This window comes from Salminus brasiliensis, chromosome 19 (assembly GCF_030463535.1).
Source record: "Salminus brasiliensis chromosome 19, fSalBra1.hap2, whole genome shotgun sequence".
In the NCBI taxonomy this organism is placed as follows: domain Eukaryota; kingdom Metazoa; phylum Chordata; class Actinopteri; order Characiformes; family Bryconidae; genus Salminus; species Salminus brasiliensis.
The window spans coordinates 19,798,045-19,813,848 of NC_132896.1; the positions used below are offsets into that span (position 1 = coordinate 19,798,045).

The window sequence follows — 15,804 nt, forward strand, 5'->3', positions numbered from 1 at the left end:
ATATTGCAGACATAGTGACATATATTGATAATATATTGAAGCCACAAAATAATAAATGTAAGATAATATATTGAGTCCAAACTACTAATTTGTGGCCATGAAATAATATATTGTTAAATATACTATATTATTTTGTGGCACGATATATTATCTCATTATCTGAACATATTATTTTGTTTTCTATAAATTCTCCTGGGTAGTGAGAATTAAGTTTTCTTTACTCAGAGCAAAAAGGGAGTGACCATTTGAGGCCACAGCAAAAATGAGAGATTTTATCTAATAAATAATACTGGATTTCACCGTGCTTATAACATCATACACCTTACATGCCTTACCAGTCAGAGTGCCTTTTAAAGTATTGTATTATACTATATTGTGGTAATAATACACTTACAAGTGTAGTAAATAAGTTATATAGAGAAAAAAATATGTTCTCTCATTTGGTTGGTTGGTGGAGTTAGGTTAAATTTCTGGTGGACCAAATTAAATGTCCTCACTTGCCAATGTTACTGTCCTTGTATAGTAAAGTCATATGGTATGGACACCTTTGGTTAAATTAGATGTTTTGTTGATTGTCAAATTGAAGTGAAATTAAGTGAAATAAACATCCAAAGGAAATATTGTTCTAGCATTGTTTTGGATATTATTGGATATTTGGACATATATAACTATATAGGTCCATTTATTTGCTAAATATAAAATTGCAATAACAAGTAAAACATAAAACGAAATATCCCATAACCAAGTTTTGTTTTGTTTTACTTAGAAAAGCAACAAAACAGGTAATTTGACCAGGGGTGCCCAGACTTTTGACTCTAATATCTAGTATAGTATATAGTGTGGCTTTGCCTGCAGGTACTTGGCTAGCTGACTTACATGCCCTAACACTGTGTTTCTCTAATACTGTGGAAAACACATTTAGCATTATAGCTTTCAAGCTATTTTAGATCACATCATACTACTATGATCAATCGTTACAATTTTAATGGTCTAAATGTATTTTTTCTTTCTTTTGCGATTAAAATTGAGTGCTTTGGTGTAGCTTGTTCCACCAAATGGTTAAAAAGTTCAGAGAATAATTAAAAGGGAAATTGAAATGCAAAAGTAACCGAATGCTTTCATGCTGGTTCATTAGCCTACAATGGAGCAGATAACCGTCTGGAAACACATTCAATAAAATATGAGGTAAGCCAACCATGTGCTCTGGGCTGTTCCATACACAGTGAGGTTTGGCAGGCTGTGTGTGTGTGTGCTTGCCCTGTGTGGTTTCCACAGTAACCAAAGAAGGCATGTGTGTCTGTATGTTTTTTATTCACCATGGGCTTTCATACTGCTTCTATAGCAAGTCCATTTCCCTGCTCGCCTGCTCTTTTCAATTCCTCTACACTGTTTGTGTCTGTATAATCACAGATTAACACGTCTCTATAAAGCAAGCATAAATGTCAGATCAAGATATGTTGTTTTTATTGAAACTGCATACATACATGATATAGAAAATCACTGAAGATACATGGGATTTAAGAGCAAACAGTTAAGACAATTTGACTATCAGATGCAAAATAATGAACCGTACATGATGCCTGTCTAAGACATGTGCACATGGCAGTAATGAATTCTTCAGGGGGCTGAAGCTCTAACTATTCAATGAAATGGCTTGTCTACGCCCCCTAGAGCAGAAAAGGAGATGTGTTTTATTGCAGCTACAAAAGAACCGCTCATGCGTTGGAGTGAAGGCACCACAGGCGGTTCCATCAGATCAAGGTTTAAGAAAATAAAAATAAAATAAACAAATTTTACAAAAAAAATCAAAATGCACAGAGAAATAAATAGAATATACAAATAAATTAATGTCTATAAACTGTACAATGTGTGTTCATGCTCCTGATTTGTGAAGGTTGACACAATCCAAGGCTCAGAGGTCTGCAAGAGAGGCCAGCTGATGCAGGAGCAGAGCAAAGGATGGCCGGTCTTCGGGTTTCTATTGTAAAAAACATCATCATCACATGGACTTGCTTTTTGTCATTTGTTATGAGAACATACAGCAAATTAAGCTCATACACCTTAGCTCTGTGCCAAATCCACAATCATTGTTCTGCTATAATGTCTAGGGCTTACTATCACGTTGTGCTCTCAAGCCACCAGGTGCTCTTACTATATGTGTATCAATCATGAAATTGTGTTGGTATTCACAAAAATCAAGAAAACAGAAAGATGCACAAGCCTCTTAGGCACACATTATAAAGTACATTATTTGTTTTTATTAATTCAATAAAATTCATTTTATTTATACAAACGATTGAATGTACTTATTTTTAAGTATAATTAATTAGTTTGATTATTGCAATTTATTTTTTGCTGATAAAAATAAATTAAGTATTACATGAATTGGTTTGCAATGATTTATCACTCTTCCCAGATTCAGTTCATCAGCCAAGATATGTGTAGTATCTATCATGTGCTTCTTTAGTTTACAACAGCAGATGCTGAGCCAAGGTTTGCTAACATACACTGTCACCAATCTGTGTCAACACATGCCCAAAATAATTAAACCTTTATTAATATTAAAATGTATTATAAATCTATTTATATTAAAATAATTTATTCATTAACCTATCAACAACTATGTAAACAATCTGATTTGAAACAAAATTTTGTGAAAGGGCTTGTATATTTATTTAATCATTTAAGCTACAATTGGAGCTACATTACTATCCGAATAACGTCTCACTTTGTAAAGGCCTATTCACACCAAGTCCGACATGTTTTTGCCTTCTGTGCTCTGTAAATGGGTCTGGAAACTCCTATAGCTCTCAAATTTCCACTATTTCTTATTCTCTGCCCCCTATCCACTTTGGCTCTCCCTAAATGGTCTGCTCCATGCGAATGCTCATTAGCCAGGGAAGCTATTGTTTGCGGTTCCCTGTTGACATGTACAGACTACGAAACACCTAGACAAACTTTAAAAAAATGGCTACATGAAGTCACGTAAAGGACTCACTGTCTTTCCCCAGGCTTTTAGCTCTGCTCGGCCTATTATATTTTTAACCACCACATGCTGACAGGCAGCCGGCACGCTGCTGCTTGTCAAATAAGCTTTTGCGTTCTGCTAGAATGCTGCTGTCTTGATGCTCATCTGTTTAGACTGGAACCATGACAGAGCTCTGAGTGGTCAACCTGATTTTTGGATCCGTACAACACTGAAAAAATAAAGCAGGCTCTAATTGATAAAAAAACACACAGCATTCAAGATTCTCTGTCATTCAGCTATGAGTAAAATGAAGTTTTAAATGAGCAAACATCTGATGCGAAATGTCTGCATCTGGGGTAAGTGATAAATCATGTTAATTGGATTTTTTTCACCAAACAATGCCTTTATTTCTTTTCAGTTCAGCGTATAGAATATGAGCAGGGCAAGTGGGATGTCACTAAGGCCTCGCTAATGTTCAGAAAATGATGACGTCACTGCACTCCCCTCACTCACCTCTTTCCAACACCACTGCATCAGTTGGTAAACAGTTTCGGGGCAGAGGCGGGGCTGCAGTAACCTGTCACCAGCGTTCAGGGACGCAATCACCTCCGAGTTGCTGCGATATTCGTAGGGCAGTCGCCCCTCGCTGTACACCTCCCACATCAGCACACCTTAGACAAGAAAGAGAGCAGTAAACTCCAAGTGCCACAGGAAGGTTAACCGAAACAAGCAGGGCTGTCTACAGTGATGTGTCCCAAATATTTTATTTAGCCCAATACAGAGGGCATAGTTTATTGAATATGATTGGTCGTCAAAGTGATAGATTTTTTTTTTTTGTAGTACATGTATGTGGATTATAGATATAGCTTAACTTACCAAGGTATTGGTTCAAATGTTAACCATAATTTTAACATTTGTGAATAATCTATTGGGGGCTATATTGTACTACTTTCTAAGCCATGGGGATCTCCTGAAGGGCCAGTCTCCTAGAGGGTTGCACTACTCTACTACCTTACTATGCAGGAGACCGGCCCTTCAGAGATGTGTCTGAAACTGTGCCCTATTCACTATCCCCTAAATCCAGATCACTAATGAGAACACTATCATAGGGGACAGAGTTTGTGAGGGAATGAGCGATTTCTGAGGCGTTATGTGTGTGATGTACCTGCTGTAGCTGTGCATGAATCTCCCATCCAAACAATGGGATTGTTACTCTGCACTGAAAGAAAATCGCTATAAAACGGCAGAACCCCAAAGTAGTGCACTAAAGTGAATAAGTGAAATAGGGCATAGTTTTGTTTACAGCTCGGGACTCTCTGCTCTAGGCAAAAAGGGTTCTGTAAAGTACTAAAAGGGGTTCATTGATTTGTAAATAGGGCTTTTATTGATAACCAATAGGTTTAGGGGCTCTGTTGAGTTTTCATGGTTCTATACAATCCTTGTTTTTACCAAATAATTGTTTTTCAAGAACCATTGAAAAACAATTATTTAAGAGCGTATAATATGTCAGCAACTATAATTAATTATATTATTCCATAAACAGAAACAAATGGCGGTAAAATCTGTAGTTTCGTGATAAAAATCTTCTGATATCTGATAAAAATTAAAAAAATCTGATAAAGAGAATCCTTGTATCTAGTCATCATCATGTACTAACCGAATGACCACACGTCTGACTTGCTGCTGAACCTGGTGTAGTTGATCACCTCTGGAGGCGACCACTTCATGGCGAATTTGGACCCCTCAGAGCTGATGTACAGGTCATCTAGGACAATCCTGCATGGTCAAGCAGAAGAGGTGCACATGTAGACAGCATTCCCTCAGCAGACAGGAGCAAACACTGGATAAGAGCTGGTTTTCTTACCTAGTCATTCCAAAATCTGACACTTTCACTTCATACTTTTCTGAAACCAGGCAGTTTCTTGCAGCCTGCAAGCAGCAGAGATTTCACATTTTCAGACTACAGAATCAGCAAGCGTCTGTCATTTCAAAAACAACTGTCTGTAACAGGATCATCAGTTCCAGTCCAGGAGGCCAGCACACTTTGGTGATTTCCCTGCAACCCCAAAAGGGTTCCACAACTGCCAGTGAAGTACCACTTAGAAACCACAATTGGCTCTCTAAGAAATCTTTCAATGAAAGGGGACATACTGTGCACATGTGAGTATCTGGAGTGCCTACCAACCCATAAACTGTGAAGTGAGAGAAAGCTGACACAGAAACAGGGGGTTAAACAAGCTGTTCAGATTTGGCTCCTCTTTCCAACGTCATGCACAGGAACACTGGAACTTTGCCACCCCTTATCTGAGTATCTCCACCTACTCAATGCCTTTGCTAAGGTGATGTTTGGTCTTGCTAGCATTGGCCCAACTAGCAATATGTCGAAGCTAAGCATGAACTGCTCCGTTGTTGGCTGCACCGACCAGCACCCCCCACACCCCCCCCCCCAATCAGATGACAGAAGAGTTGATAAAGTTAAAGATACAGTTCACTTTGATGGCAACATCCCAGCAACAGCCTGCAAACACATGAGCATGTGTGCTAACCAAATAGTGTCTGGTTGCTTTTAAAACGTTGTCAGTACAACACAGGACTGTCAATGAAATTTTTTGTAAAGGGATCAATACCAACTGTGGGCAGCTAAACTGCGGACAGACGAGATGTAGCTACATAGATGTACTACTAGCTGCAGCAATGCAGTGGCTCATTATCATTTTTAAAGAACCGGCCATTCTGAACAATGCTGTTTAGACAGGATGCAAAGGGTGCTGTGGTGCTTAATCCTTGTGGTGTTTTAACCGAAGAAAGGTGTTTTTTTTACAAGCCCAGGCAACTTAGGGGGAACTTAATGTGACCTAAGGGGTATAATATGTCTCCTTTAAAGGAAAGGTTGTTAACTTCACCTGTAACATGCAACTAATTACCAGAGCTAATCATTTTGATGCTTTTTCACTGACTCAAAACACACAGCGTTGGGCTGCCTCTTGCCTTGTTTTAGGTGTGTTTTGAGTCAGCAAGTCAATCTAAATTTGTGTCCGTGGAGCAGAACCGATAAGCCCTGATCTACGAATGTGAAAGTTTACCAGATCTCTGTGAATGAAATTGGAACTCTCCAAGTAAGCCATTGCCTCGCTGACATCCAGGCACATCCCTAGGAGATCCTCCTGCTTGAAAGAGCCTTTTTTGGCGCGCAGGAAGTCCATCAGGCAGCCGTTTTCCAAGAACTCGAAAATCAGACATATGGGTGAGTGCTGCATGCACACGCCATACAGTTTCACCAGCTTAGGGTGGGCCAGTTTCCTGTTGCACAGGAAGGTATGATTATCAGTCAGCTACCTGGATGCACTCGCAAGTCATGTGTTCACACAAGCTGAACGATTTATTCTAAACACACAAACCAAAGAGAATGGAGGCATTTCTAAATAAAGACAAATGAATCTTTTAATTTTACATTCAATAACCTGTTAATAATTTATTTTAGGTATTTCATGTAAAAGCTAATGTACCATATTTATATGTACTTTAATTGAGCCCAAAAAATAATAATCTAACAAACTTTTGATTTTTTTCTTTGGTAAGCTAAGACAATTCAACCCCCTCACAAAAAAAACCCACAACTGATGAAAAAGTCACTTACATCATAATTTTAGCCTCTTCTTTAAAGTCCTCGTCTGACATGGAGTCCTTGCGTACAGTCTTTATGGCTACTTTGTTGCCACGCCAATAGCCTTCCAATACTACACCAAACTGCCCACAGCCCAGCTCTTCTCCAAAAGTGAGATCTTCTGGGTCAACCTCCCACTTTTCTGGAAGGCAGAGAGACACAATGTTTTTAAAGCTTGTTAATGTAATAATATAATTTTCAACTGCATTTGTTAATTCACAGTGTTAAGACACCTGTCTCTAAAACTGCAAAGATTATATAAAGTATATTTAATTATTAAAGAATTATAACATTTTTGATCCTGCTGTAGTCCCACAATGACCCATGTTTGTATCTTGTCTACAACCTGTCAGATGTTGAGGGACACGCTATCTAATATTACAGTGTTAGGAGTAACACCTGTTTTATGCTGTCTTTGTTCAATGAATTGTTATTTCAATTTCTTCCAAGAATTTATTACAGCAGCGCTATACTAATGCTAAGATGTGGCATGTTTAGTGGTGTATAGATTTTCCAAAAAAGTGTTACAAGTATAATACAAAGTTTGGTTGATTAGTTTTAAGACAAATACACACACATACAGAGATAAATGTACAAATGAAAAGAAAATATACATTCAACAGACTCCAGCTAGACTATTTAGTATCAGGTGTAGATTTACGTTCACCTTTATATGTCAGAACTGGCTCCCAAATACAGAAATTGTTCCTAGAACCCCCGAGTGAATATTTGAGTTGCATCAGATCACTAAACCACTTTAGGAGGGTGTTTGGATTTTCAGTGTAATAATATTCTTCTGCAAGCAAGAAGGGTTGTAAAGGCGAGGATAGTTTGGTGACATTATTTTACTATATAGATATATATTAAGATAGATATTTACTATTAAGATACATATTAAGAGTCTCCAATAAAATATAAAAAGTCCTAATCCAGTATGCGGCAAGAGCTGGAGTGTTGTTTTTTTTTGGAAAGCTACATACCCCCAGATTTGTGCCTGTGCCTTTTGATTTGGTATGACTGAAAGGTGTTATGATTGTTGTTAATTTAACAAAACTATACAGACATCAACTCCCAAACAAGTAAAAATATGGCAATGAATCACACATCACTGCTGTTCGCACTGACCTGATGCAATTTCCTTAGTCCTGGGGGAATTTCCTGTGTCTCGGGAAACGCAGTGCCTCAGCCTGGTTATCAAACCTGTCATGGTGACAAGAATATGACAGCATATGCTCATGTATAAGCTATTTCTGGTTTACAAACTGTTATTACTCATTTGCTGCATCCTAAACAGGCCCATAATCTCAATGCAATTTTAAGTATATATTTTTGGATGAAAAATACCTTGTTAATAATAAGCCATCTATGACTTATGAATGGTAAGAGTTTTTTTAATTGAGAGAAGTACTTCAAGGATTATTATAGACTTCAATATATACACACCTATGTATGATTTTTGTATACCCAGTTAATATATGTGTATAAGTTATAGTGTGCTGGCAGCTTACCTGCAGCATTGTACTGGTGATAGTTGATGAGCTCTGGGATGGTGCTGAACAAGTATTTCTCCGCCAAATAAAATTGGATGCCTTCACTCATTGTCTCCCTGATCTTATAATGCTTCACCCTGGGATTCTTCTCCCCGTTTGACCTGTGGCAAAGCCATTTTCAGAAAAAGAGTTAAGATCACACAGGAAGTGGTGAATCTGTTTTAAATAGAAAAATGTGCATTGAGACATCAGTTTACTTCACAGTAACAAGCTATGTGCAGATTACCCTGGAGCTTTGGTAAACACAGACACTGTGTAGACTCCCGCTTGCCGTGAGTCACGCACCATGAAGGCTCCTTCCTTGTTCTAGTGAAGAATACATACATATGAGTCCATATAGTACTGTACAAACGTTTTAGGCACCTGTGAACATTAGAATGTAAAAGCTTCTTCTCCTGGCAGAGTTTATTAGCTTAGTAGAACAAACCAGAATAAATATTAGAATGAATACAAATAACATTCAAACAAACTCCTCATGGGAGTCTAATATTATTTCTAAGTATCATCCAACACCTGGTTTGGTAAATTAGTGCTTAGGTGAGCTGGTGATGGAATTGAGCAAACCCTCACCCTGGCTGGGAGAGTCCAGGTGAACCAAGCTAGCTAAACTAGCCCACAAGACATATATATACATATATATATTACTAATAACATAGTCTTATTGTCTTAATTTTAATGGTTATAAATAATGTGCTTAGGTGCCAGTACTGTACAGTACTGTATATTTGGTTGTTAGTTTACAAGGGAAGACATTTGGGTCCTTTCTTAAGAATTCAATGGTAGCACAAATTCTTTTTTGGTAAAATGCTAAACAAATATTAGTAGTTGTTCCAAAAGTATAAGTTCAAAACTACTATGTGAAACAAAATGTTTGTGCTGAGTAACTAATGTAAGAACTACAGTGGAACTTATAGAACTCTATATAGCGTCTATCAGCATGCTAATCATCTTTTTGATGCACTTGCGGTCTAAAATAAAATTCAGAAGCTCCACATCTAGAGGAGCGACCACTCACAAAGCACTACAGATGCTGTTAATGTACTTGAACTAATGGAAAAAAGCATAGAACGGAGTTAGTAGCAGTAGTGTTGAAATGTAACTGAGTAAAATTGAGTAAAAAGTAGGTTCCATTCCTGTTAAAGTAACATTACTCTCATTTAAAAGTACATTGAAAGTACATCTACCCAGGTATATGTAGAGCTAGTTGCTACCCACCTCTAAAGGGTAACCAAAGGCCAAATTCAGGCAGTAAAACTGTAACTTTACATGTACGTGTGAAATCCCCCAAGCATGCAATACAGCCGTGACAGGAAACATTGCAGCCACACTGGTTTAAAGGGTTTGGATCTCTGTTTGATATGTATGTGCACACACTGCAGCTGCAACTAACTGCAGGCTTGCAGACTACCAGAAACACATCTTACAAACCAACCCCACAGTGTGCTGCAAAGCCCCAAGCTGTGAAAACGTACTCTGGATGTACTCAGGTTTTACTCAGCATCGTATCACATACTTGTATTTCATCAGGTTTGCCATGGGAATCCTCAGACAGAATAAAAGGCTCTGTAATGTTATAATGTGTGCTTAGCGTTTACCTCGTTCATAAGCAATTCCTCAGCCTCAGTCCGTGTTATATCCTTGTTGTACCATCTGGAGGAGCAAGGACAAATGGGGAAGCCACATTATGATTTAGTGAACATTTGTGCAGTAAAAATGATGTTCTGATATATTTCCATGTGTGACTCAACAACAACAACAACTTACTCATATTTCTCAATGTTGTTTAACAATTTCTCTGTAATATACATGCAAGGCACCATTCCAACATTTCTGTGGGGAGAAAGAGAGACAGATAGATGCATAGATAGATAGATAGAGAGAAAGAGAGAGAGAGAGAGAGAGAGAGAGAGACAGATAGAGAGAGAGAGAGAGAGAGAGAGAGAAGGAAGAGAAGGGAGAGAAGAAATGAGAAATGGTATAGTCAGCGATTTAGCTCATTTAAAAAAGTATGTTAAATGTAGAATGACTGAGTGACTTATGAAGTCTTGTATTTGCCTGTGCAACAAGTGTACATTTGGTCCCGAAAAGCATTACATGCTCACCATAAACATTAAGTTAATTGTAAAATACTACTTAAATTTAATTTTAAATTTAAATTAATAAATTAAATTTAAATTTAACTTTAATCATTTCAAAATCAAAATCAAAGCTTTCACGGCAGCCCATGACTAGGTTGACTGACTTATGCTTCACCTTATTAAATGAAGCATGCTGGTGATGGAATTTAACACATATAGGTTCTAACTATACGCCAAGGAGAGATATGGTCGTTTTTACAAGCAAAAATACACTAATTGCCAAGATAAATGGTTTTAAACAGTATGCTGAGGTGCTTAGAACATGAATATGTGGTTAATCACAACCACATAAATGATGTACTTTCACGTCATTTGCCGTTTGTGATTATCTCCAAACCGACAGACCCTGTATGTAAGCCCACACTTCAGTTCTTCGCTTTCATAACATTACTGTCCTAATTAACTTCAGTGTCATAGGCCCCAAAATAGAACCCTGTGGGACTCCACAAGATATGCTTTACCAAAAAGTTCCCAAAGAAATTGATTATAAACCTATAGTTTGGTGGGTTAAACATGCTAATTAGATAATAATTTAACATAAAGCACTGCTTTAATATGAGACGAAATACTGCATGACAAATACGGCCATAGATCAGGATAGAAACAGTTACCCGACAGGAAGTTTCACTTGTGCAATCTACTTACACAGTGATTGTGAGTGCCATCAAGATGAAACACACATTTCTTTTTTTTAGTGTTGGCTGAATGAAGTTTCAACTCCTTTAGCGTTGGTCACTTGTTTATATATATATATATATATATATATATATATACATACATTTTATATACATTTTAATTTCAACTTTTCTATTCTATCTTTGAAGACCTAATATTCAGTAACTGTTAACATCAGTGACTACAATGCAATATTCAGTAACTGCTAATGTTGTTGGTGGGCCCAGTTTAACTGAAATACAGATCCACTTAAAGGCCTTTAGGGTATAACGAATTAGAATAAATGAACGCACAAGTAAAGAACCAGGAATGGAAAGCTCCACGTCACACCAGTGACACAGCAAAAGTCCAAAAGACAATAACCTGACCACTACTTGGCAGAGAAATCCTCAGAGGAGGCATACAAAACAGTATGACGGTCGACCTGAAATCTCTTTTTAGTTCTTCACTTAGGACCACCACTCCTATCCTTCTCTAACCTGCAGACACAGAACATTTCATTTCTCCTCTCCAAATAAATGATACTGCACACAAGGCTACATCATCTGTAATCCTTACATGAAGCAGTTTCACTGACTGAGCAGATTTCTAAAAATAATTCATAACATATAATACGATGCTCACATGCCTAAATGAAAGCAAACATTTGGACATCATTATGGGAACACTGTATGTGGATAATATTGTAGTACACCCTGGATACTTTGTAGATTCTTACTTTGTACATAAGTTTAACTTAAACTTAACTAACCCTAATGCTTACTTAACCCAAAACCTAAACCTTACCTTTACCCCGGTCCAGAACCTACACTCTTAAAAATAAAGGTGCTACAGAAGGAGATGCCATAGAAGAAACCCTTTTTGGTTCCATAAAGCCTTTTTCCTTAAGGATGCGTGTGAGTGTTTAAGGTTTAATATGGTACATATTCAGGTTCTTTACTTAGTACACATGTTTCTTTAATAAACATAGATCTGTATGTGTAGTCCTGATCCTAATCCTAATCCCAACACTCATCTCAAAAGTGAGACGAGTCTCACTATGTTGTCAACATCTTGAACATCTGTAGATAGTCTAAAGGGGCTAAACAGACCATGATTTTTTTTTATACAATGATAAATATTTTATAAATACACTTCTTGCAAACCAACCATACTTCCACGCAGCTCCCTGGTTTTGACCGCTACAATATATGTAATCCACTAAACATACTCCAATAGTCAGCAATGAGTTTCTGCTGTGGTGTAGACAATTAGAAACCAGAGCAGGCAGTACAATTTAATCAGTTCTGCTTTCATTAGACGTAATCGTTCAACACAATTCGACCAGTTTCAGAACTTTAAACCCTATGGATAAAACCCTAGACAATACCAGACAGTCTGTGATAACAATAAGAGAAAACAGAATAATACCGACCACAATCCAACACTTAATGGCTTCAATCAGAAATCTGACCTAACTGTAACTGTAACACATTCTGTTGCTGTCCTTAATTGCCACTAAAAAAAAAGAAAACATCAACGAAAGAAAATAAAAAATAAAAAAGCATCTAAAATCTCCTCAATCTCAAGATCTGACAACTGCATCTTCCGTTTTCCTCCTAGGACTGAACCCCCCGATACTGCAGGCTATCCTGTGTTTGGCGTTACCATGTGATAACAGTGGGGATTGTATCTAATTTCTTGATGCTGAAATCAGCTATAGGCTGAAAGCTCTTTTGAATGTTCAAATGTTCAAAGCCAGACACTAGGCAGATCCGCAGCAGAACCACCAAGACACACTTCTCTGGATCAAAGTGGTATCTTTGCCTATCTTAACCTCTTAACCAGATAACTCCTAATGCTGGTCAAAAGAACTATTTATAGCAACAGTAAAGTGTGCGTAGTATATATATATATATATATATTAACATATATTAACATTAGAATAACATTAACATTAGAATACATACAAATAACAAAAAATATGACGATAAAATCGGAGTTATATTGGTTAGAAGAACACAGATGAACTCCAACCAATGTATGGATTTCTTCAGTTCCACCCGCAGCTCAGCTAATCTACATTAAGGGGAACTGAAGATAAGTGTTTTTCAAAGACATGTCTGGATAAATAGCCTTACATTTTATTATTTTTTTGATGCATAATAGCTTTACAAACTACTAGCTATATTTCAATATTTGACTTAAGCTTAACCTAAATAGAGAACATTTTAAATCACTCAACTTTAGCACCTCAAATATTAATTTAACTGTGTTTTTGAAGGTCTTACTTTAACAAAAACGTTTCATTTTTTCCAACAAAATCCAAATCCAGCATGAACATGATTTTAGGTTAGTGCATAATATCAACAAACAAAACTCATGCAGTATTTTATACCTGCTAATAAAGTCCTGCTGATAGGTATGAGTGTGTGACTTGGTGTGAACCTTCTTGCTGTGGTAAGAATTTATCAAGGCCTTTATTAAGCTGAGGAGAGCTTCAGAAACCCACATACTCACAACAGAGTAATCGCATATGAACATTTACCCATCTTTATCCCGGACAGTCCACCAGTTGGGTTCTGAGCTGTCAATAACAACGTACTCCTCGCCTTTGTGCAGAGGGATGTCTGTTTCTTCTACAGAACTGAAATTCTTCAGAGCCACCACAATCTTCTGCTCAGAGCTGGAGAGTCGTGGCTGCGGGGACGGACAAACAAATGCAACCGGCCCTGGAGCCTTTAGAACTGTTTATATTTGTGCCAGGAGATGAAATCACCATAGGGCTCACACAGTAAGAAGTGTAAGGATATAAAGAGACCTTGGATTACAGGCCTACAAGGGAAACCGAAGATGTTGCCTTACCTGCGTCTCTGGTGTTGGAGGGAGTGGTTTTTTAGATGCTGTGAAGAAGAAGAAAATCATCTGAGATCTTTGATGTTATTGAACAGTAACAAACAATCAGTGACAAGAAGAACAGCAAAGTACCAGTTCCAGTTGGGTAATATTCACTGCAGCCGGGTGCCAGTTTCTCCGCCTGGCCGCAACACCTCCACCGTCCGTCCCCCCAGAAATCAGGATGGTAGGTCAAAGACAGGCTGTTGTGTTTTGTCTCTGCGTGAGGGTGCACAAAAAGGCCAGATGTGGGACTATTTTATTTAGGAAACAAAGTGAGATCCAGACAAACCTATAATGCATCGACATCTTTCAGAAGTCTGGAACAGCTGCTCACCTTCTTTGAGAGCTCTGACCCACTTCAGCCTGCTGTCATTGTCTGGGGCAAATATGTAAAGGTAGTAGCTATCGTAGACGACCTGAAAGCAGAGCAAGCAGGGCAAAATAACACAAACCAACAAAGTGTTTACCAGCAGTGTGGCTGGTTAATATTTTTACTGCTAGCTATAGCCAGTGGATGAGGTTCCTAAAGCTTAGATAATGGCTGTAAACGCCACTCTAGATTTTTAGGAAAACAATATTTTGGATAGGCCTGGTAGTCAAATGTAAAGCTGAGGTTTAGGCTTCTCTCACCTGGAAGGGGTACTTGAATTCACATGGTATTGGAACATCGCTGCGCACAATCTCCACACATTTGATACGGCAGAGCTCGATGCAGCCTTTCTGGATTGGCTTTTTCTGAGGCAAGATTGGAGAGATCACATCATTCGACTCTTCTGAGCATCACCATCATTCACTTACAGAGATGCTGTATTACCACCTCGCAGTGCCCAACTTTAAGTTAGAAAAGGAGCTGCAATGGGTTCTTTGTGCGATGCCATAGAAGAACCATTTTCGGATTTTTGGAAGGAGCTTTAAATTGATGAAGAACATCTACAGCAATTCTTTAAAGCGTTAAAAGGTTCTGCTGGCTCATGTCTCAATCACAAAAAATGGTTCCTTATGGAACTAAAAATGCTTGTTCTTTGGCATCACTTATGTATGACTGAGACCTAAGCCAAGCCAAGTAAGTGCTCCCTAACACCCTTACAACGTACATAAACACAGTCATGTTGCTGATACACAAGTAGTGGTATGTTACTGTTAAACTGAGAGAATTCTTACTGTTCTTTTCAAGGTATTTGCTATTATATTTAATCTTTTCCACCATTGATAAAGGTTTCTATTTTTTTTTTTTTTTTTTTTCGGAATGTGCTCTTTTCTTCCATATTCCATGAAATTACATTCCATATTATTAAAACACTACCATAAATAATCAATCAATAAATAAATATATAATGTAAAATGACATATAATAGCATCTCTACTCACCCCAGGGCGACGCTCGGAATAGGTCAGATCCTGAGTGTTCAACACAAAGTACCTTTCTTTGTAATTGCACGGTGAAGTTCTCCGCTTCTGCTGCGATTTCTTAAATAAAGTCCCCTTCAGAATAACCCGCGGGTACATGTTAGCATGGATCTGCTTGAGAAGCTGTCCTGGGCTTGAGGCATACTGCTGCTCGCTGTGATGAGCGCGTTAGTAGCAGCTATCATATGAACGTCTGCAGACTAACACCGGTGCATCATGAGGTATGGGTTTCCGGAGACGATGCACTGGGTAAACCACTTCCTTAGGTAGGTATATGACACATGAGCACACATGCATACACACAGGCACTCTCTTACACGTTGTAGGGCTGTTAAGATATCAATAAGAGTTGCACTGTATTGGATCGTACCATTTTATCATATTAGGAGTGTTGCATCAGAACACCATAAAGCACGTGAAGCTTTTGTGTCATTTTGTATTTTTTTTTATTATGCTGAATGCTCTCTCTTTCTCTCTGTGTGTGTGTGTGTTTGTTTTGATTACTCGAGTGTGTTTGAATGGCTT

The 15,804-nt window shown here is 37.9% G+C and overlaps 1 protein-coding gene across 1 annotated transcript; it reads right to left on the reverse strand.

Annotated features, from left to right (window-relative positions):
- Positions 1–1,447: 1,447 nt before the first annotated feature.
- Positions 1,448–15,567, reverse strand: itk (IL2 inducible T cell kinase). Its single transcript, XM_072663661.1, has 17 exons — positions 15,241–15,567; positions 14,503–14,607; positions 14,207–14,288; positions 13,963–14,088; positions 13,840–13,877; positions 13,523–13,674; positions 9,947–10,012; positions 9,778–9,832; positions 8,409–8,488; positions 8,141–8,283; positions 7,758–7,832; positions 6,606–6,774; positions 6,052–6,268; positions 4,833–4,897; positions 4,626–4,744; positions 3,482–3,639; positions 1,448–1,978 (listed from the first exon to the last, which is right to left on the reverse strand). The coding sequence occupies exons 1-17, from the start codon at positions 15,376–15,378 to the stop codon at positions 1,913–1,915; spliced, it is 1,854 nt and encodes a 617-aa protein (XP_072519762.1). The 5' UTR covers positions 15,379–15,567; the 3' UTR covers positions 1,448–1,912.
- Positions 15,568–15,804: the final 237 nt, after the last annotated feature.